The 17,856-nt window shown below is 45.2% G+C and overlaps 1 protein-coding gene across 1 annotated transcript in view; it reads right to left on the bottom strand.

Annotated features, from left to right (window-relative positions):
• Positions 1-17,856, bottom strand: part of RPGRIP1 (RPGR interacting protein 1) — a 224,866-nt gene that overhangs the window by 21,706 nt on the left and 185,304 nt on the right. The window contains exon 23 of the mRNA XM_069242083.1: positions 12,672-12,784. Within this exon, the coding sequence (XP_069098184.1) occupies positions 12,672-12,784 (113 nt within the window). The remainder of the gene's footprint in view (positions 1-12,671; positions 12,785-17,856) is intronic.

The raw sequence follows: 17,856 nt of genomic DNA, 5'->3' as shown, positions 1-17,856 counted from the left end.
CCACCAGCACCTTCTTAGGAAAAAAGCCTCGCTCCTCTCCAGGAGGGGGGGGGGAGTTGCACAACCCCTCCTAGGGCTTCCCGTGTATGGATCTTGGCAGGGGCCGCTGCCCTCAGGAATGCAGTGCCATGATCACCCAGCACACGCCCTGAAGGGCAGACTTCTGCAGTCTGGGAATCCAGAGGTGGATGTGGAGGTGGCGGGCGAGACACCTTCCTGTGCCTCTACCAGGGGAACTGCAGCCCTGTCTTCTGGTGAGTTCGAGCACGATCTTCCAGCTGCCACAGCAATGCATCCTCCTCCAGCTGCACGCTCAGAGCAGTGTCCGAGAATGTGCCCAACACAGGAGCTGCCCTCCAGTCTCAGGGGCGCTCGATGTAGCTGCAAGCGTACGGCTGCTGGAATTGAAGAGTAATATCCCCTCTTTGGGGCTAACCAGTAATACCCCAGTTGTGCTCCTATCACGAGAGGACGCACACTTGTTTCCAGCAGCGAGGAGGGGGGCCCTGCTGAGCCTCCCCGCACTACAGAACAACCACCAAGTGCCTGCGAGGTAGTGACTAAAGTTCGCCCGGCCATGCTATCACCCCAAGCTCGATTCACCTGCTGTGAGGCTGCCTCCTGGGAGCTGTGTCCTCCTGGTGGGACAGCCACTCTCCCTTAATGCCACAGGTGGCATCCAGCCCGCTGCTCCTTCTGCGTGGCAAGGTTGAGGTTCCCAACATGGAGCTCCCAGCTTGGCGGTGAACTTCCTCTACAGGGGAGGCCTGCTTGTGCCCCCGGGGCACTACCTGGTGCGTGCTCTGTCCGCGCTTGCAAAAGAATATCTCTCAACACCCCGGAAAGTCAAAAAGGCACATATGCTGCACCCCGGCTCCCAACACAGTACTCCACATATGCCTGCAGGGACAGTAGCAAGATGCTCCAGCCCAGATTATCGTGTTCACCAGCGCTAAGGTTGCAAGGCTAGGGGAAGCACAGGAACCTCAGAAATTAGATGCTAACCCCTTGGAGATAACGGTGGCACCCAGGAACAGAACAGCAGCAGCAGGCCAGCACATCAGGGTCCTGGGGGGGAAGGGAGACAGTCTCTCCTGCCACCCAGCAGATCCCAGGTCAGCACAACAAGCGGGCCAGCCCTAATGGCGGTTCCCCCTGGCAAAACAGTTCCTTCCAGCAGTGCCCGGGAAGTACAAGTCAGGGAGTACGGGCAGCAGGGCAACAAGCAGAAAAGCAATCCTGATGAGTCCTTTGCACCACCCAGCTGACACCAGGCAGGAGGGCAACAAACAGAAGAGCTGTCACATGAGTCCTTTGTGCAGTCCAGTAGTCCCTCTGAGAGAGGTTTGGTCCCTGGTCCAAAAGTGCTCTAAAAATCAGGGGGCAAGCCCCTTCTACTTATACTCATTTTGCACAGCTTCCACAAAGGGGGGAGAGGGTTTTCCAACCAGCACTAACTGGTTCTAGGAATGCCACTTTTTCCCCCAGCACTGGCTCCAGGCCATTCAGTATGCAGATGTACTCCTGTTACATCTTCACCTCCCTGTGTACTGGCTGTATGAAAAGTATGCACATAGCCCAGCTGTCACTCTGCCCCAGATGTGGATTAGAGTCAAGCTGCAGGACCACCAGTTATAAGCACAGAGAAATGTAAATTTTCTCAAAGTGGTATTTCTACAATGGTAATACAAAATCCACCTACTCTAGTAATCAGCATTTCTTACTACCATTCCAACCGTACCAAACATGACTACGCCATCCTTATCGATCAGACGTACCACTTAGCCATATGGAAGGGCATTCCCAATACAATCCTATGAGAGAGGCAGCACTCACTACTGTGAGAACCCAAATAGGCTGTTTGTCACTACTAGGACAGGCCACACAACAGGGCATATGTCCTACCTACCTACACAGCACCCTGCACAAAGGGCTAGCTAGAGTCTACCTTAGGGGTGACATATGTATTAAAAAGGGAGTTACAGGCCTGGCAAGTACATTTAGACGGCTGGTCCCTGTGGCAGTAAACTGTGTGCGCAGGCTCTCTGTTGGCAGGCCTGAGATAGGGTTGAAAGGTTACTTCTGTGTGTGGTGCGGGCTGCACTGCAGACCCACTAGTTTAATTTAATTTACAGGCCCTGGGTATAAGGGATAGCACTATACAAGGGATTTACAGGTAGATTAAAAAAGCCAATCAGGTGTAAGCCAATCATAGCAAGTTTAGAAGGGGAGAGCACATGAGCTTTAGCACTGATCAGCAGTGTTAAAGTGCTCAGAGTCCTAAAGTTAACAAAAAGAGGTGAGAAAAATAGGAGGAGGAAGGCAAACAGATTGAGGATGACTCTGCAAAAAAGGCCATGTCCAACAGAGGAGGGCAAGAAAGGGGAGCCTGTCCATTGAAAAAATAGAGAGCTTGCTTTAGGGCTGGCTTTAGGGCCCCTCAGGAGAGCCGGAGGTAGCATGCAGCATTAGATAAGCTACAGCAGTACCGCCTTCTCCTGGAAGCCATGCCAGAGCCATGTCTAAACTGTCAGATCCAACCCTGCAGTTGTAGCGCCTCCTTGGGAGGGTGTGAGTGCACCCGTTGCCTCGAACTGCTGCTTGCTCGCCCCCACGCACCCCACTTGCCAAAACACCTTGGGGGTTCCCATCACAGCGTTCTCCAGCCGCAGCTCAGAGTGTCGTAGCGTCGTAGCATGGAACCAACGAAATACACAATGGTGTGGCTCCTGAATATCTAATCAAGGACATCATAGGAACAATAAAATTGTGGAGAAAAATATAACAGAACAAAATATCAAAAGGTAAGTATATATAGTTTTTTTTATACCTAACTCAACATATATATATTGTGACTATTGGACCTGGCCCTTTTTGCAGGGTCATCCCCAGTCTTTTTGCCTCCTTCCTATTTTTTCTAACCAGTGCTAAAGTGCATAAGCTCTCTGTGTAAATTGTATTGGTGATTGGTTTATCTATGATTGGCCTATTTGATTTACTAGTATTACTAGTAAGTCCCTAGTAAAGTGCACTTAGAGGTGCCCAGGGCTTGTGAATCAAATGCTACTAGTGGGCCTGCAGCACTGGTTGTACCACCCACATGAGTAGCCCTGTAAACATGTCCCAGACCTGCCATTGCAGTGTCTTTATGTGCAGTCTTGCACTACCAATTCGACTTGACGAGCGTACCCACTTGCCAGGCCTAAACCTTCCCTTTTTATACATGTAGGGCACCCCTAAGGTAGGCCCTGGGTAGCCACCTAGGCAGGGTGCAGTGTATGTTAAAGGTGGGACATGTACTGATGTGTTTTACATGTCCTAACAGTGAAATACTGCCAAATTCACTGTTGCAATGCCTATCTCTCTCATAGGTTAACATAGGGGCTGCCTTTAAATAACTTTTAAGTGCAGATTCCCTTTGAGAGCAGATAGAAATTTGGAGATTGGTGTCTCTGAACTCACAATTTAAAAATGAATCTTTTGGTAAAGTTGGTTTTTAAATTGTTAGTTTGAAAATGCCACTTTTAGAAAGTAGGCATTTTCTTGCTTAAACCATTCTGTGACTCTGCCTGTTTGTGGATTCCCTGTCTGGGTAGGCCTTACAGTTGGGCTGTTTGTGAATCCCCTCTAGACAGTGAGACAAAGGGAGCTGGGGAGTAGCATGCCTATCCTGATGGGCCATCTGACCTATAGTGGAGGGAGGAGTGGTCACTTACACCTCAGTGGGCTATGTCTGCCCTCACACAATGCAGTTTCCAACCCCTGGTGTGTGTCTGGGGCCTGGCCTGGGCAAGGCAGGGTCTTGCAAACAAGAGAGAATCCACTTTGAAGTTTGTCAGCTTCAAAGGCAGAAAGGGGTATAAGTATTGGACCCCAAACCCCTGAAAATTAGATCACTTCTGGAGTCAAGAGGAACCTCTGCAAAGGAGAAAAAGAGCTGAGGAGAAGTGCTGCCCTTCCTGTTACTGTGCTTTGTTGGGCTATCCTCCAATTGCTGCTTCTGCCTGTGAAAGGGGACAAAGACTAGACTTTGTGGTATATTCTTGCTTGTGACGAATCTTCAAGGCCTTGAACTGATTTTGCCTCCTGTTTTGAAGTCTCAGGGCCATCAATGACTTCCTCTGCCAGTACCTGGACTCTCTGCTGAGACTCCTGCCCTGCCAAGTGGGGCCCTATCCAGTCCCTGGGCCCTTGAAAGGTGAAGTTGGCAGAACAAGAGCTGAAAATCCACTCACTGAACACTGTGTAGGGAAATTTACGACGCACCATCTGCAATGTGGCTGATAAACGACGCACCGCTGGGTTCACGGTTAAAACTTGATACTCCACCTGCATCGCGGCTGGGAGATCGACACATCACGGCTGGAGAAACGATGCGCAACACCCGCTTGCGGCTGCTAATGAAGCAAACCCCACACAGCACAGTTTTTATAACACCGCGCGACCGGAATTTCCACGCATCGTCCCTGGACGTCAAAGTCATCCCGACTCTGTGCTGATCCGAGGTGCCCCATCCGGAAATCAGAGAATCGCTCTATTGAAACCGGAGAAGAAACTACGCTCAGCCTCCTTGTGAGATAGGAATCTGCGCATTGCTGCCTTTTCTGACGCCAGCTCACCCATGCAGCTTTACTTTTGATGTTAACCAGGTACTTTGTGTAAAATCATTGTTTCCATTGTTTTCTATGGAGTAAGACTCTTATTCTTTTGAAAATTCATATTTTAACTTGCATATGTTGGATTTTTGTCGTTTTGGTGTTGTTTGAATTAGATAAATATTACCTATTTTACTAAACTGGTGTGGAGTCCATTTTGTCGTGTTTTCACTGTATTTCTGTGTGCGTTGGTACAAATACTTTACACATTGCTTCTGAGTTAAGCCTGCCTGCACGTACCAAGCTACCAAGTGGGTGAGTGGGGTTAACCAGGTGTGTTTCTCCTTTGCCCTGACTAGAGTGAGGGTCCTTACTTTGACAGGGGGGGACCTGACTGCCAACCAAAGACCCTGTTTCTAACAGTGACTATATATTGGGCAGTACATGAGGTGTACCAGCTCTTGTTGCTATGTACGAGATGAAACAGACTATGATGATTTTGCATGCCTCATATGAACAAGAATGCAGATCCTTAAAAGCCGAGGTTAGGCAGTATTTCTTCATTCCTTTGATGGAATAGGAGGCAGTGTGTTAGACTCAATTCACCTGTGTCTGGGTAGAAGCATGTGCACCAGTGACCCCGAGGATTACCCTATCCTGATGGGTGTCAGTTTCAGGCAGGAGAAGCTTCACATTCTCAAGTACTCATACCATTCTGTCTGTTTTCTTTGCAACGTGTGCCTTGAAGGAAATAATGGTACCAGAAATGAATCCAAGTGAAGTAGCATTGGTGGGGAGCTTCGATGTGAATCTGGCTTCTTATCAAATAGACACTCTTGTACATGTGGGTGCAGTAGTTTATTTAGGTGCTTAACAGCTAACTCCAAGGGATTGGCAAAACAACTTAAAAGACATGAGCCTGACATGCAGGAATTGTTTGCCTGCATGTGCATTCTGAATTCTCCGCCTGCCTTTGGCGGACAATAGCACAGAAAATCTGCCAGTCACCCTGGCCTCAATGGGGCAGGACAACTGACACTGTGACCTGACAGCCCCCTGGTGAATAGACCGCTGAGTCAAAGGTTTACAATGATGAAATTGGGAGTTTGGCAGGGTGTGGAGCACTGACATATTACTGCAGTATTCTCACTCTGCAGAACTCTAAATAAGATTCACTGTCACTTGCGAGGCCCTGTATGACTAATCATGCCTCATGTCTCAATAAATTAATAGTGCCTTAGCAATTGGCTAGATTAGTGGTTCTTCACTTGTGGTTCGGGGACCCCTGCGAGTCTGTAAAACCTACTCAGGGGGTCCATAATTGCTTAGAAAATTAAAAATATTGATAGATTGATTAAAAAAAAAGAAAAACATAAAATTTTAAAATTTAAAACGTTTTGTAAATATTAAGACATTTAGAATTGGAGACTAAGGCCCTGATTACGAATTGCTTGCTTGCGTAATTTTACCCCTGGGACGGAATTACGAGTTTGAAGGTATTTAACACATCCAACATTTACTGAATGTGTTAAATAACTCCAACCTCATTAAATTTCGACAGGTCAAGCCTGCCAAAATTTAACAGGGAAAAACATACTGTATTTACCATTTCATGTGGATTTTGGTGCAGTAAACACAAAAATCTGCATGTTAATCCCAACTATTCAAAATAGGTGGTATTTATTGCACCCGATAAATAACGTACTCCGTGGTATCGTTATTTATATAACACCCAAACTCATAATTAAGCCCTAAAAATTAAGTTAGCATCCTTAGATTGATTTGTGGGAACAGTGCAAGTACATCAAACAGACTATAATATGAACAATGAGGGGCCTCAATTGAATTTAAAAAAACTCCAACCATCCTCTTAAAATTTAATTTTTTATGTGTTTGTGAATTAAAAAAAGTATTTTCACATTTGTGTATTTGTTTGATGAATAGATGTGACTGTTTTTTGTGTATTTTTTTTAGGTTCAAATAAAAAATGGTTAGGCCGCATCACTGGCTTCCAGTAATGACTCAGTGGGGGTCAACGGATTCCAATACTAATTTCGTGGGGTTCCCATAACAATGAATTGGGAGTTCACAGATGTCAAAAATTAAGAATCGCTGGGCTAGATGCATAATGACAGCTATTAAAAACATGTTCTGCACACCTGGCAGAACCCTACAAGTTGAAGATTCTTCAGTATGGAATGCTCCTCCCCCTCCTCAGACTCATAGAACCATACAAAAACACCAGAAACCTGTACGTTCCAACAGACATTTGTTTTTTATCCTAGCGGTTGATCCCACTCATTGCTAATCCTCACCACCGCCAGAAACAGACATCTAACACATGCCCACCCTTTCTAATTAGTGTTCCCCTCCTTTAAAAACTAAATGACCCTGGGAGTTTACTAACCAAAAGGGCGTTGCTTGTCCCCGATCTATTTCTGATCAGAGGAAGGGATGCGAATTAGGATACAGCACTCAGAAGTTTTTCTCTTCAGATAATGCGTCCAAGCTATCCCAAATGTTGATATTCTTGACGTGAGGAACTTTGCTTCTGGGCCAGTGCTGAGGGCTTCATCCCCCAGCACACATCTCACCTTACCTTACCTGCCCGGCCATGCCACACCAGCATTATTAAACAACGTCTGAATCCCTGCATCATGGTACGCGAGGAACTTAGCTTCTGGTCTAGTGCTGTGTGGGACTTTATCCCCCAGCACAAACCTCCCCTTACCTGCCAGGCCACACCACTCCAGTGCTAATAAAGTACATCTGTATCCCCGCGGTGTGGGACGTGAGGAACTTTGCTTCTGGGCCAGTGCTGGTGTGGGACTTGATCCCCCAGCACCTACCTCACCTTACCCACCTGTTCATGCCATGCCAGTGCTATTAAAGTGCATCTGAATCCTTGTGGCATGAGATGGTCACGGGACGCAAAGACCAGGCCGACAGTGGGCCAGTCTGTGCCCATCAAAGCCCAGAAAGGGCTTGGCTGGGCCCACTCTCTTGGCTCTTTCTTATCAGAGTTTATCTTACAGCACCACAAATTATGGGGAAAAGGAAGCATCCATCAACCTTGGCCAAGGCTAAGTCTCCTGGTAAGCCCCACACTTTGCTCATGAATTTTATAACTGGTGCAATGGAAGCAAATGATAAAGAGATTACCAGCATGGAAGAGAGGCTTAATACCTGTAAGCATATGACTGTTAACCATAATGTCAGCTCACAAGACATTCTCTCTATTTGTGATAAAGAGACCTCTGTCTCAATCACCAGAAAGTTGTTTGATAGTTGTGTGCAAGATGCTGCCGATTGTCCCCCTCCACCCTGAAACAATCGCTCAACCTCCCCCCAAGTGTATGAAGTCACCAGGTGCCAGCTTTAAACCATCAAACACTATTTCGGTAGGGAAAACAACTTTGGCTGAGACATTCCTCAAGTCCACTAGTGCTAAGACTAGGTAAAAAACTGTTGGGGTGAACCAAAAGGACTTAAAGACCTTGCTTGCTGTGGTGCATGCTTTAGAATCACTAGTAAAAACCTTGCTAGACTATCTTACCGCACAATTACTGCTTGTGGAAAGCCTATTAGTTGCCTAGACCTGTTGAAGTTTAAACTATGCCTTGCAAGTACTTGTCAACCACATAACGTAAATGCAGTGCTGCCCCCAACCCTTCCTCATGCCCACACTTGTACCACGGGTGTCCAACTTTTGCCACAGGACCCGGTTAGTGGCTTTGTTACTCCACCTGTGACCCATAACCCTACTCCAATTTTATTACCTACTATACAAACTAATAATGAGTTGGTTGTGAGCAGGTTAGATGGAGTACCATGTTGTCTTGATCTGCCCCCAGAAGATATGCCGTATGTTATAATACGAGCTAATATGCCTTCTCTGACTCCCACAGCTACAGAATCCTAAGATTCTCTGAGAAACAAATCTTTAAATTGGGTTGGCAACAAAACAGGCCTAAACGGGCCCTTTTTGATGACATCAGAATGGTCAGAAGGGTGAGCTTGGTTGGCAGGGGCACCAAAACGTTATCTGGAGACTGTGTAGTTCTGGGTTTTAAGTCACCCAGGTTAGTTGACCCTATTGTACGTAGAACTGATGCCTCATCTGTCTCTCCACGCCAAACTTCTGTTCTAACACCGGGCTATTTTTACCACCCCTTGCCTACTACTACTGGTCTAGATTTGCCTTCAAGACTGCCCCCTGTACAAACACAGAGTTAATATTTCCCCATTACAGTTCACAATCGTTTTACTCCTTTAGCAAGCTTATATGGGGTAGATTTCCCTCAAATGCATTCTGGCTCTGGTTAATTTTTACAAAAATGCAGCCCCTTGAGAGATACTGGCTGTCCTTGGTCAGTTGGATAACAATTTGGAATTTACATTCTGCGGTGATAAGAAGGAGTCCGCTGTACTTTGGGGAGGTGATTTTTATCTGCTTATGCCCTTTGCCACCAAAAAAGATTTGTGGTATGAAAGATGCTCATGAAACCGACTAAACTCATGTTTTGTAGAAGGGCTATAGTTACACATTGAATACGTTGTTATTTAAGTATGAGCTTGCCTTTTCCAATGAACTTTGTACACCCCGGTTCTCTGCAACTGTACATTCAATAGTAAGGGTGACAATATTGGTAATGATTATATCTTGTCATCAGCTAGGCTGAATTCTGTTAGCCAGTTTTACCACACCTACCATCTCCCTGAGAAATCACTATCCGCAGGGTCTTAGCTTTAATTTTAGCTCCTTGTTAAGCCAAGACAACATGAATAATGTGTGCATTGTTGAAAATGTTGAAATAGCATCATGCAAAGTTATTTATTTACATTGGTCCCAGGTGACCCTGACCAATCTCCTGGAAAAGCTGTTTTTTAACAAAGGGAGGCCTCTGAGACTTGTTTGGATGACTCAGACAATGCCAAGGATGCTTCGGACACCTTCCTTAATATTTCTAAGGTGATTAAAGGATATTTTCTGATGGTGGGCACCAAGCTAGTCGTCCTCAACAAGGATGTTTTGATTCTAAATGCTCCAAGAGACTTAGGCCCGTATTTATACTTTTTTTGCGCCGCATTTGCGTCGTTTTTTGACGCAAAAACGGCGCAAACTTGCAAAATGCCATTGTATTTTGTAGGTTTGCGCCGTTTTGCGTCAAAAAGCGGCGCAAATGCGGCGCTAAAAAAAGTATAAATACGGGCCTTATAGTGGCTCTCCACAAGTCCACAAGGTGCACGAGGGAGGTGAAAGATGTGCAAGACTTAAAGGTCGAAACCTGAAAGGCTCCAATAGAAGCTAGTTTAGTTAAAGATGGCTCAGCTTTTTGGCGTGTTACAAACAGCCCCTTCTTAAGAGACAACAGGGCTCCAAGACTGGAGGCTGCTATTACCGAATCTGAGTGGGTGGCACACTTTGCAAAAATGTATTCTAAACCTACATCACTGTCGTTGGAGTCAGAGGCCACTGAGTTAATTGCCTCCAAGGAACTTCCTTGCAGTGCAGTTAGCCTTACATTTTCTTTAGACGAGATAAACATGGCCCTTATGGCCAATAAGGGTGGAACAGCTCTAGGCCCGATGGTATTCTGTTCGTCCTTTTTAAAGCCAACATGCATATCCGGGGCACTATTTTAACCGTGGTGTTAAGGGCGTCTTGTAGTTCCGGGTTTTTGAGTACCTGGTCATACTCACTAATTGTTCCCATCTACAAGGAAAGTGATTGCTCTAATGCAGCTTGCTATAGTACTATTTCTTTATTTGATTATTTGGTCAAAGTTGTAGACCGAATCATACTGAATAGGTAAGAGGAGTGGCCAGAAAATAATGAGATACTGGATGACGTCCATTATGGTTTTCGTAGAGGTTAGGGGACGATTGAACAAGGACTAAATCTTAATCTGTTATTTGGGAAGTATACACTGGATACGAAGGGTAATCCGTTTCTAGCTTTTGTGGATCAATCAAGTACATTTGATTGTGTTATCTATAATCAATTGTGGTCTATCTTGGCAGAACTTGGAGAAGACCCACCCATAATATAATTTCTTAGGGCGCTGTTTTCAGGTAGTAGGGCTAGAGTGTTCGGTACGGCCTTACGAGCAAATGTACCCGCTTCTTTAGAATAAAGCACGGGTCAGACAGGGTTGTGTCCTTGTCCCGTTTCTGTTTGAATTGTATATGAAGTAACTGGGGAACGTATTGATGCAAAGTTGCAGGGACCTCCCTCAGATTGGTCAGGGCCCAATTCCCATTCCTCTCTACGCAGTCGATGCTGTTCTCATGGCCCGGACCTCCTTAGGACTACACTGGTTACTCACTTGTTTTGCTAATTATATGCAGGACCTGGGTTTAACAATTAACTTATGCAAGACATTCATAATGAAATAGGGAAGGGAATTAGTATATACATATATTATAGACATTTTGGCCCATATTTATACTTTTTGACGCAAAACTGCGCCAACGCAGTTTTGCGTCAAAAAAATTAGCGCCGGCTAACGCCATTCTGAAGCACCATGCAGGCGCCGTATTTATTGAATGACGTTAGCCGGCGTTAGCCGCCGGCGCCGTCTGGTGTGCGTTAAAAAAAACGACGTACACCAGGCAGCGCCGGCGTAGGGGGATATGGGGCTTGGGCGTCAAGAAATGGGGCAAGTCAGGTTGAGGCAATTTTTTCGCCTCAACCCGATTTGCGCCATTTTTTTTCACTCCCAACCCCCATAGAAATTACTCCTGTCTTAGCAAAGACAGGAGTCATGCCCCCTTGCCCAATGGCCATGCCCAGGGGGACTTCTGTCCCCTGGGCATGGTCATTGGGCATAGTGGCATGTATGGGGGCACAAATCAGGCCCCCCTATGCCACCAAAAAAAAAAAAAAAAACACTTACCTGAACTTACCTTAAAGTCCCTGGGATGGGTCCCTCCAGCCTTGGGTGTCCTCCTGGGGTGGGCAAGGGTGACAGGGGGTGTCCCTGGGGGCATGGGAGGGCACCTCTGGGCTCCTTCAGAGCCCACAGGTCCCTTAACGCCTGCCTTTTGCAGGCGCTAAAAAACAGCGCAAAAGCGGCCGTACGTCATTTTTTTGGACCCGCCCACTCCCGGGCGTGAATTTTGCCCGGGAGTATAAATCCGACGCACATGCCTCGGAGTCGATTTTTTAGACGGGAACGCCTACCTTGCATATAATTAACGCAAAGTAGGTGTCCACGCTAAAAAATTACGCTAACTTCATGGACTTTGGCGCTAGACGCGTCTAACGCCAAAGTATAAATATGGAGTTAGTTTTGCGTCGAAATTGCATCAAAAAAAATGACGGAATTCCGGCGCAAACGGAGTATAAATATGACCCTTTGTCTGCAGATAGGAAAACTTGTTCTGAGGTAAAATCTGCACGTCCTCGGCATACAAGTGGTGATCTACTATTTCACAACTGTGGTCTGTTGCACACTTTCTTTTAGTGTCATACAAACCTGATGTTACTGAAATCAAAGTGGAGATGTCTCTTCTTGTAAGTGTGGAACGTTTCAGCTCATTAATACAAACTCCCACTTTGCACTAATGAAGCTAGTTTCGTTTAGTATAGAAGCTCCCAGGGCCACCTCAGTGCTTCTCTGCATTCATATGAGGTACTGGAGGAGCTAGTCTATGCATAAGAAGTATGCTCAGTGCATCGGCACGTGGCACACACACATACCACTATCCTATGCCCTTCTATACATATACATGTGAGGTCTTTATAGTGTGTATTACTACTGCACGTGACAAGGCATCATGACAAACTATGTATGCACATGTGCAGAGTGTAAATGTTATGTATAACCAAGGCTGAGGGAGAAGAAAGGCTTCACCTGTCCTGGGTCATGGCTCCTCCCCACACTCATCAGTGATAATAAATAACATACTGCACTGTGTATCTCTGCATATGTGCTATGCCTATGAAACCTGAGGACACCCGCAATAAACAAACCTCCGTACACCACTGTACATTCACATCATGCTACAACATGTCCACCCCTTTTTCCCACCTCCTCGCACTGTTCCAAGTCCATGCTTTTGACCACTTACGGGTTTGGGCATTTTCCTTGGTCGTGCCACCACCAGAACATCATCGCTGTCTGTGCTCAGTGACTCACTGACATCCGAAGCCAGCTCTGATCCTTCACTCAGGTGCGCAGAGTCTGCAAGAGAGTGTTTATAATATTGGTTGGCTAATCAGCACCAACGTGAATGGAAATCCCATGGCAGAGAAGAACATGCCATTAACTCACAATGCTAATTATCTCCTCAACCCCATCTATCCCTGCAATAAAGCTCAATGTACCCTGGGCAGCAGGGGGTTGCTGGATCGGAATGGGAGTCCCACTCCCATGTCTAAAAGAGCAGAAGCCAATACCTTAGCGTAATATTTATATATACTTGTTCTTTTTTTTCAGTTTATCACAATTTTAGAAGCAGACTTGACTGAAGAAAACAATTTGCGCTGTTGATTTTTAGACAAAAGGGAAACTATTTTTTCACAAAAATAACACATGCAAGGATTCCTCATAGGGAGGGGGCGGCTTTAATTCAAATAATGTCTTGGAATGTTAATGGACTAAGGGTGAGGGTGAGGGTTAGGACGAGGAAAATGTTGTTGCTGCTTAAGGAATGCCCAGCACATATAATAGTTTTGCAGGAGACACACCTAACCAAAGAGGAAGCGTTTAGTCTGTTTTCTAGTCATAAATGGATTTGTCATTATGCTTGTACAGATCATAACTTTAATACCAGGGGGGTGGCGATCCTAATCAAGCGACAGGTGAATGCACTATTGATAGGAGCTAAAACGTATAAGTTAGGTAGATGGCTTATGATCACTCTCCAATTGGAAGGCAGGGAATTTACATTGGTAGGCTTCTATGGTCCCAATTGTGATGATATAGGACCCCTGCAGAAAGTGTTTGCAAATCTTTTGGATTGTATAGATCCGGTCATTATGGTTGGGGATTTCAATGTGGTCTTAGACAATGAGTTGGATAGGTCAGTTAGCTCTAGGTCAACAGGAACACCAAAATCTCAACAATATCTTAAATTGATGATGAAAGAGTTTCAATTATGTGATCTGTGGAGGTTAAGAGTAGGCAAGGTTAGGGAATTTTCTTTTTATAATGGAAAGTATAGACATGCGTCACAAATTGATTACTTTTTAGTGGATAAATCCCTATGTGATTTAGTAAAGGATATTATCTATTCCCCTGCCCACTTGTCTGATCATGCTGCAGTGACTTTAAGTATTTATTGTTCTCAGGAGACGAGAGGGAGAAGGTGGACTCTGGATAGGACTTTATTGCTGGAAGAGGATATTATAGGTTGGCTCCGGAAGGATACTGAGGAGTTCTTTAGAATTAACTATGGTTCAGCTCCTATGGGGACAGTGTGGGATACTTATAACGCTGTAATGAGGGAGAGGATTATAAGTATTGCCAGTCATAAAAGAAGGCAGTATAGGGAACAGTTGGAGGATAGTGAGAATCAGATAAGATTACATGATGTTGATTCGGTGAAGGGCAGCGACAAAGAATATTGGAAAAATTAAGAGAAGGAACCTGAGGCAGCAGTTGGAGGCATCTTTACAAGCTAGAATAGAGAAGAGATGGGAGGTGAATAAGCAGATCCAGTTTGAGATTGGAGACAATATGGGGAAGTTATGTTGCGCCACGGCGTGCGAGCCAAACATTCAGCTCGGGCCGCGCCACGCGGAACGGAGGCACGACTCGCCCCCGTCAGAGAAACTGAAGGTGAACCTATGCAGGTGGATACTACTCGTGGCCCACTTTCCGTCAGTGAGCAGGAAGAAAGACGTAAGAAAGGATTGTGCCTGTATTGTGGTGCTGCCGGTCACATGCTTCATACCTGCCCCATTCGTCCTCTAAGGCCATCGGGAAACGCTACTTCCTGTCCTCTGTAAGAAGGGAGGGGATGGGATCATCTGCTATACCTTCCATCAGTTCATTTCAGGACAATACTACTACTTTGTTTATGCTTCCTGTGACTTTACAGTTAGCTGACGGTCGTGAAGAAAGAACAATGGCCTTCCTTGATTGTGGTGCTAGTGGCATTTATATGGATAAGTCTTGGGCCACAACACAACAAATACCAACACGACCCAAAGAAGTCCCGGAACAAGTTCACACAGTGGATGGGTCCTTAATATCCTCTGGTCCAGTCGATACTACCACCCTGACTATAAGTTTACAATTTGGGAACCACCAAGAACACATCTCATTTGACCTAATATCATCTCCCAACCATACTATCATCTTAGGAATTCTGTGGTTCATAAGACATAACCCTTATGTAAATTGGGAAACCAGGACTATTTCCTTGTCCTCACAGTTTTGTCATGAAAATTGTTTTGCATCAGACACATACTGGTCACCAAAGAAGGTGATGCCTACTGAACTTACTACAGGTTGTTCTAGCAATACAGTCCAAGGAGTTCCTGATCACTATCTAGAATTTCAAGATGTATTTCAAAAACCATCCAGACCTGGGTTACCCTCACATTGAGATTATGACTGTACAATTCCCCTGGAATCTGGGGCGATCGTTTCCTTTGGGAGAATGTATTCTCTCACAGAACCTGAAAAGGAAGTTCTCAAAGATTATCTGCAAGAAAATCTGCACAGCAGTCTTATTGTGCCATCATCCTCTCCGGCGGGGCTCCTCTCTTTTTTGTACCCAAGAAGACTAAAGATCTCTGTCCCTGTCTGGATTTTCGTGGTTTAAAAAAGATCACTATAAAAGACCGTTATCCTTTACCCCTCATCAAGGACATTCTGGAGGTAGTCAGAGGGGCTCAACAATTTACCAAACTAGATCTTCATGGAGCTTACCACCTTTTGCGCATCAAAGAAGGAGATGAGTGGAATACTGCCTTTCGAACCCCATTTGGTCATTATGAGTACAGAGTTATGTCTTTTGGTCTCACTAATGCCCCCTCAATTTTCCAAAGATTTCTGGACTCTGTTTTTTCTGATCTCTTGAACCATACTGTAGTCATCTACTCAGACGATATCCTTATTTATTCTAGATGTCCTGAACTTCATTCTACTCACGTGAAACAAGTCCTCCAAAGACTCAGGGTACATCAACTGTCCTGTAAACCAGAGAAATGTGAGTTTGATAAGACTGAAGTCAAATATTTGGGTTATCACCTTAGTCCCACTGGAATAGCTATGGACCGGGAAAATGTACAAGCCATCCTAGACTGGCCTTCCCCTTCCTCCATTAAGGAAACTCGATGTTTTCTAGGACTGGCTAACTTTTATCGACAGTTTATTTTTGACTTTTCAGAATAGACCAGCCACATTACTCAAACATTAAAGAAGGAGAATTTATGTAAAGGATTTGTCTGGGCAAGGGCGGCTGAAACAGCTTTTCAAAGTGTAAAAAAGGCCTTCACTCAAGCACCGATACTGAGACACCCAGATAACAACAAACAATTTGTTGTTGTTACTGATGCTTCCAAAAGAGCCATCGGAGCTGTCTTATTCCAACAACAAGATGATGATGGTCTAGAACATCCTGTGTTCTATTTGTCTCATGTACTCTCTGTGTTGGAACAACATTACTCAGTATTAGGAAGGGAGTTATTAGCCCTGAAGACAGCCTGCCTAGAGTGGAGACAATTCCTTATGGGTTCCAAAGAGCCCTTCGAGGTGAGAACAGACCATCGTAACCTACAATGTCTATGTAACTTTCAATGCCAGAACAGTCGTCAGGCTCGTTGGGCCTTTTTCTTCAGTCAGTACGACTTCTATGTCACCTACATTCCTGGATCCCAAAACATACTGGCCGATGCTCTGTCTCGCCGTTATCCAGATTGTACTCCTATCCCATCACAATATCTGCTTGAGCCCAGTAAGATCATCGGTGTAGCTCAATCATTCCTGGATGAGGTACAACTGGAATATTCCAACCTTTCTGATCAAGAGTTAGAGAACTTAAACCCCCTAATAGTAAACAGAAGGGGTATTATTATTATAGGAACCTGTTGTTCCTCCCTACTAGCGGAGTAAGACAAAAGGCGCTACAAATATGCCATGATTCTCCGAGTGCTGGTCATAGAGGCATCAAGGCCACGCAGGAATTACTCTCGCGATCTTTCTGGTGGCCTACCTGGAAATCGGATGTCGAAAGATACGTTCAGGCCTGTCCCATATGTGCCCACGTAAAAATACCCGTACCAGACCTGCGGGATTGCTACAACCGTTACCTGTTCCACCTGCTCCCTGGCACACCATTTCTACAGATTTCATGTGTTCACTATCTCCATCAGCAGGAAACCGGGTTATCATGGTCACAATAGATTTCTTTACAAAGATGGCTCACTTCACTGCCCTGAAAAAATTACCTACGTGTCAAGAACTAAGTCAGATATTTATCCATCATATTTTTCGTCTCCATGGACTCCCACACAGCATTGTATCAGACAGGGGACCTCAGTACATCTCCCGGTTTTGGAAACATTTCTGTAGGATACTGAATATCAATATAGCATTATCATCTGGTTTCCATCCCCAAACCAATGGACAGACCGAACGTCTCAACCAAGGACTAGAGCAGTACCTTCGCTGCTTTTGTAATTCTACCCAGAGTAACTGGAACACTTACCTTCCTATCGCTGAATTCTCTTACAATAACACTGTCCATAGTGCCTCCAAGGTCACCCGCTTTTTCTGTTCTTATGGCTATCATCCTATTTCTTCTCCTACTACTCCTCAGTCTACCTCTTCTCTTCCTGCTGTCAACTTATTTTCCAAATGACTTCTAAAGATCTATAGATTGATTCAATCTAACTTGCTGAACACTAAGAGATACATGAAGATAATGGCAGATAAGAAGCGCAGGGATGCTCCAGTATATCACATCCAGGATAAAGTCTGGCTTTCTTCAAAATTTCTGCCTTTGCAACTTTCTCAGAACAAGTTTACACCTCGTTACTACGGTCCTTTCCGTATTCTTCAGCTGATTAATCCTGTCACTGTCCGTCTTTACTTACCTCGTACCTGGAAGATCCATCCGGTCTTTCATGTTTCCCAGCTCAAACCCTATGTGCCTGATCCTTACTCTCAGCAGTTTCCTTGTCCTCCTCCCTTGTTGGTGAATGATGTACCAGAATATGAGGTACAGGAAATTTGTGTCTCTCGTATCTTTCGCAAACGTCTTCAGTATCAGATTCATTGGAAGGGTTACCCTCTTAGTGAAT

Source organism: Pleurodeles waltl, chromosome 6 (genome assembly GCF_031143425.1).
Source record: "Pleurodeles waltl isolate 20211129_DDA chromosome 6, aPleWal1.hap1.20221129, whole genome shotgun sequence".
Taxonomy (NCBI): domain Eukaryota; kingdom Metazoa; phylum Chordata; class Amphibia; order Caudata; family Salamandridae; genus Pleurodeles; species Pleurodeles waltl.
Note: the sequence above shows the minus strand (reverse complement) of the source record. Positions and strands in the feature narration are given on the sequence as shown.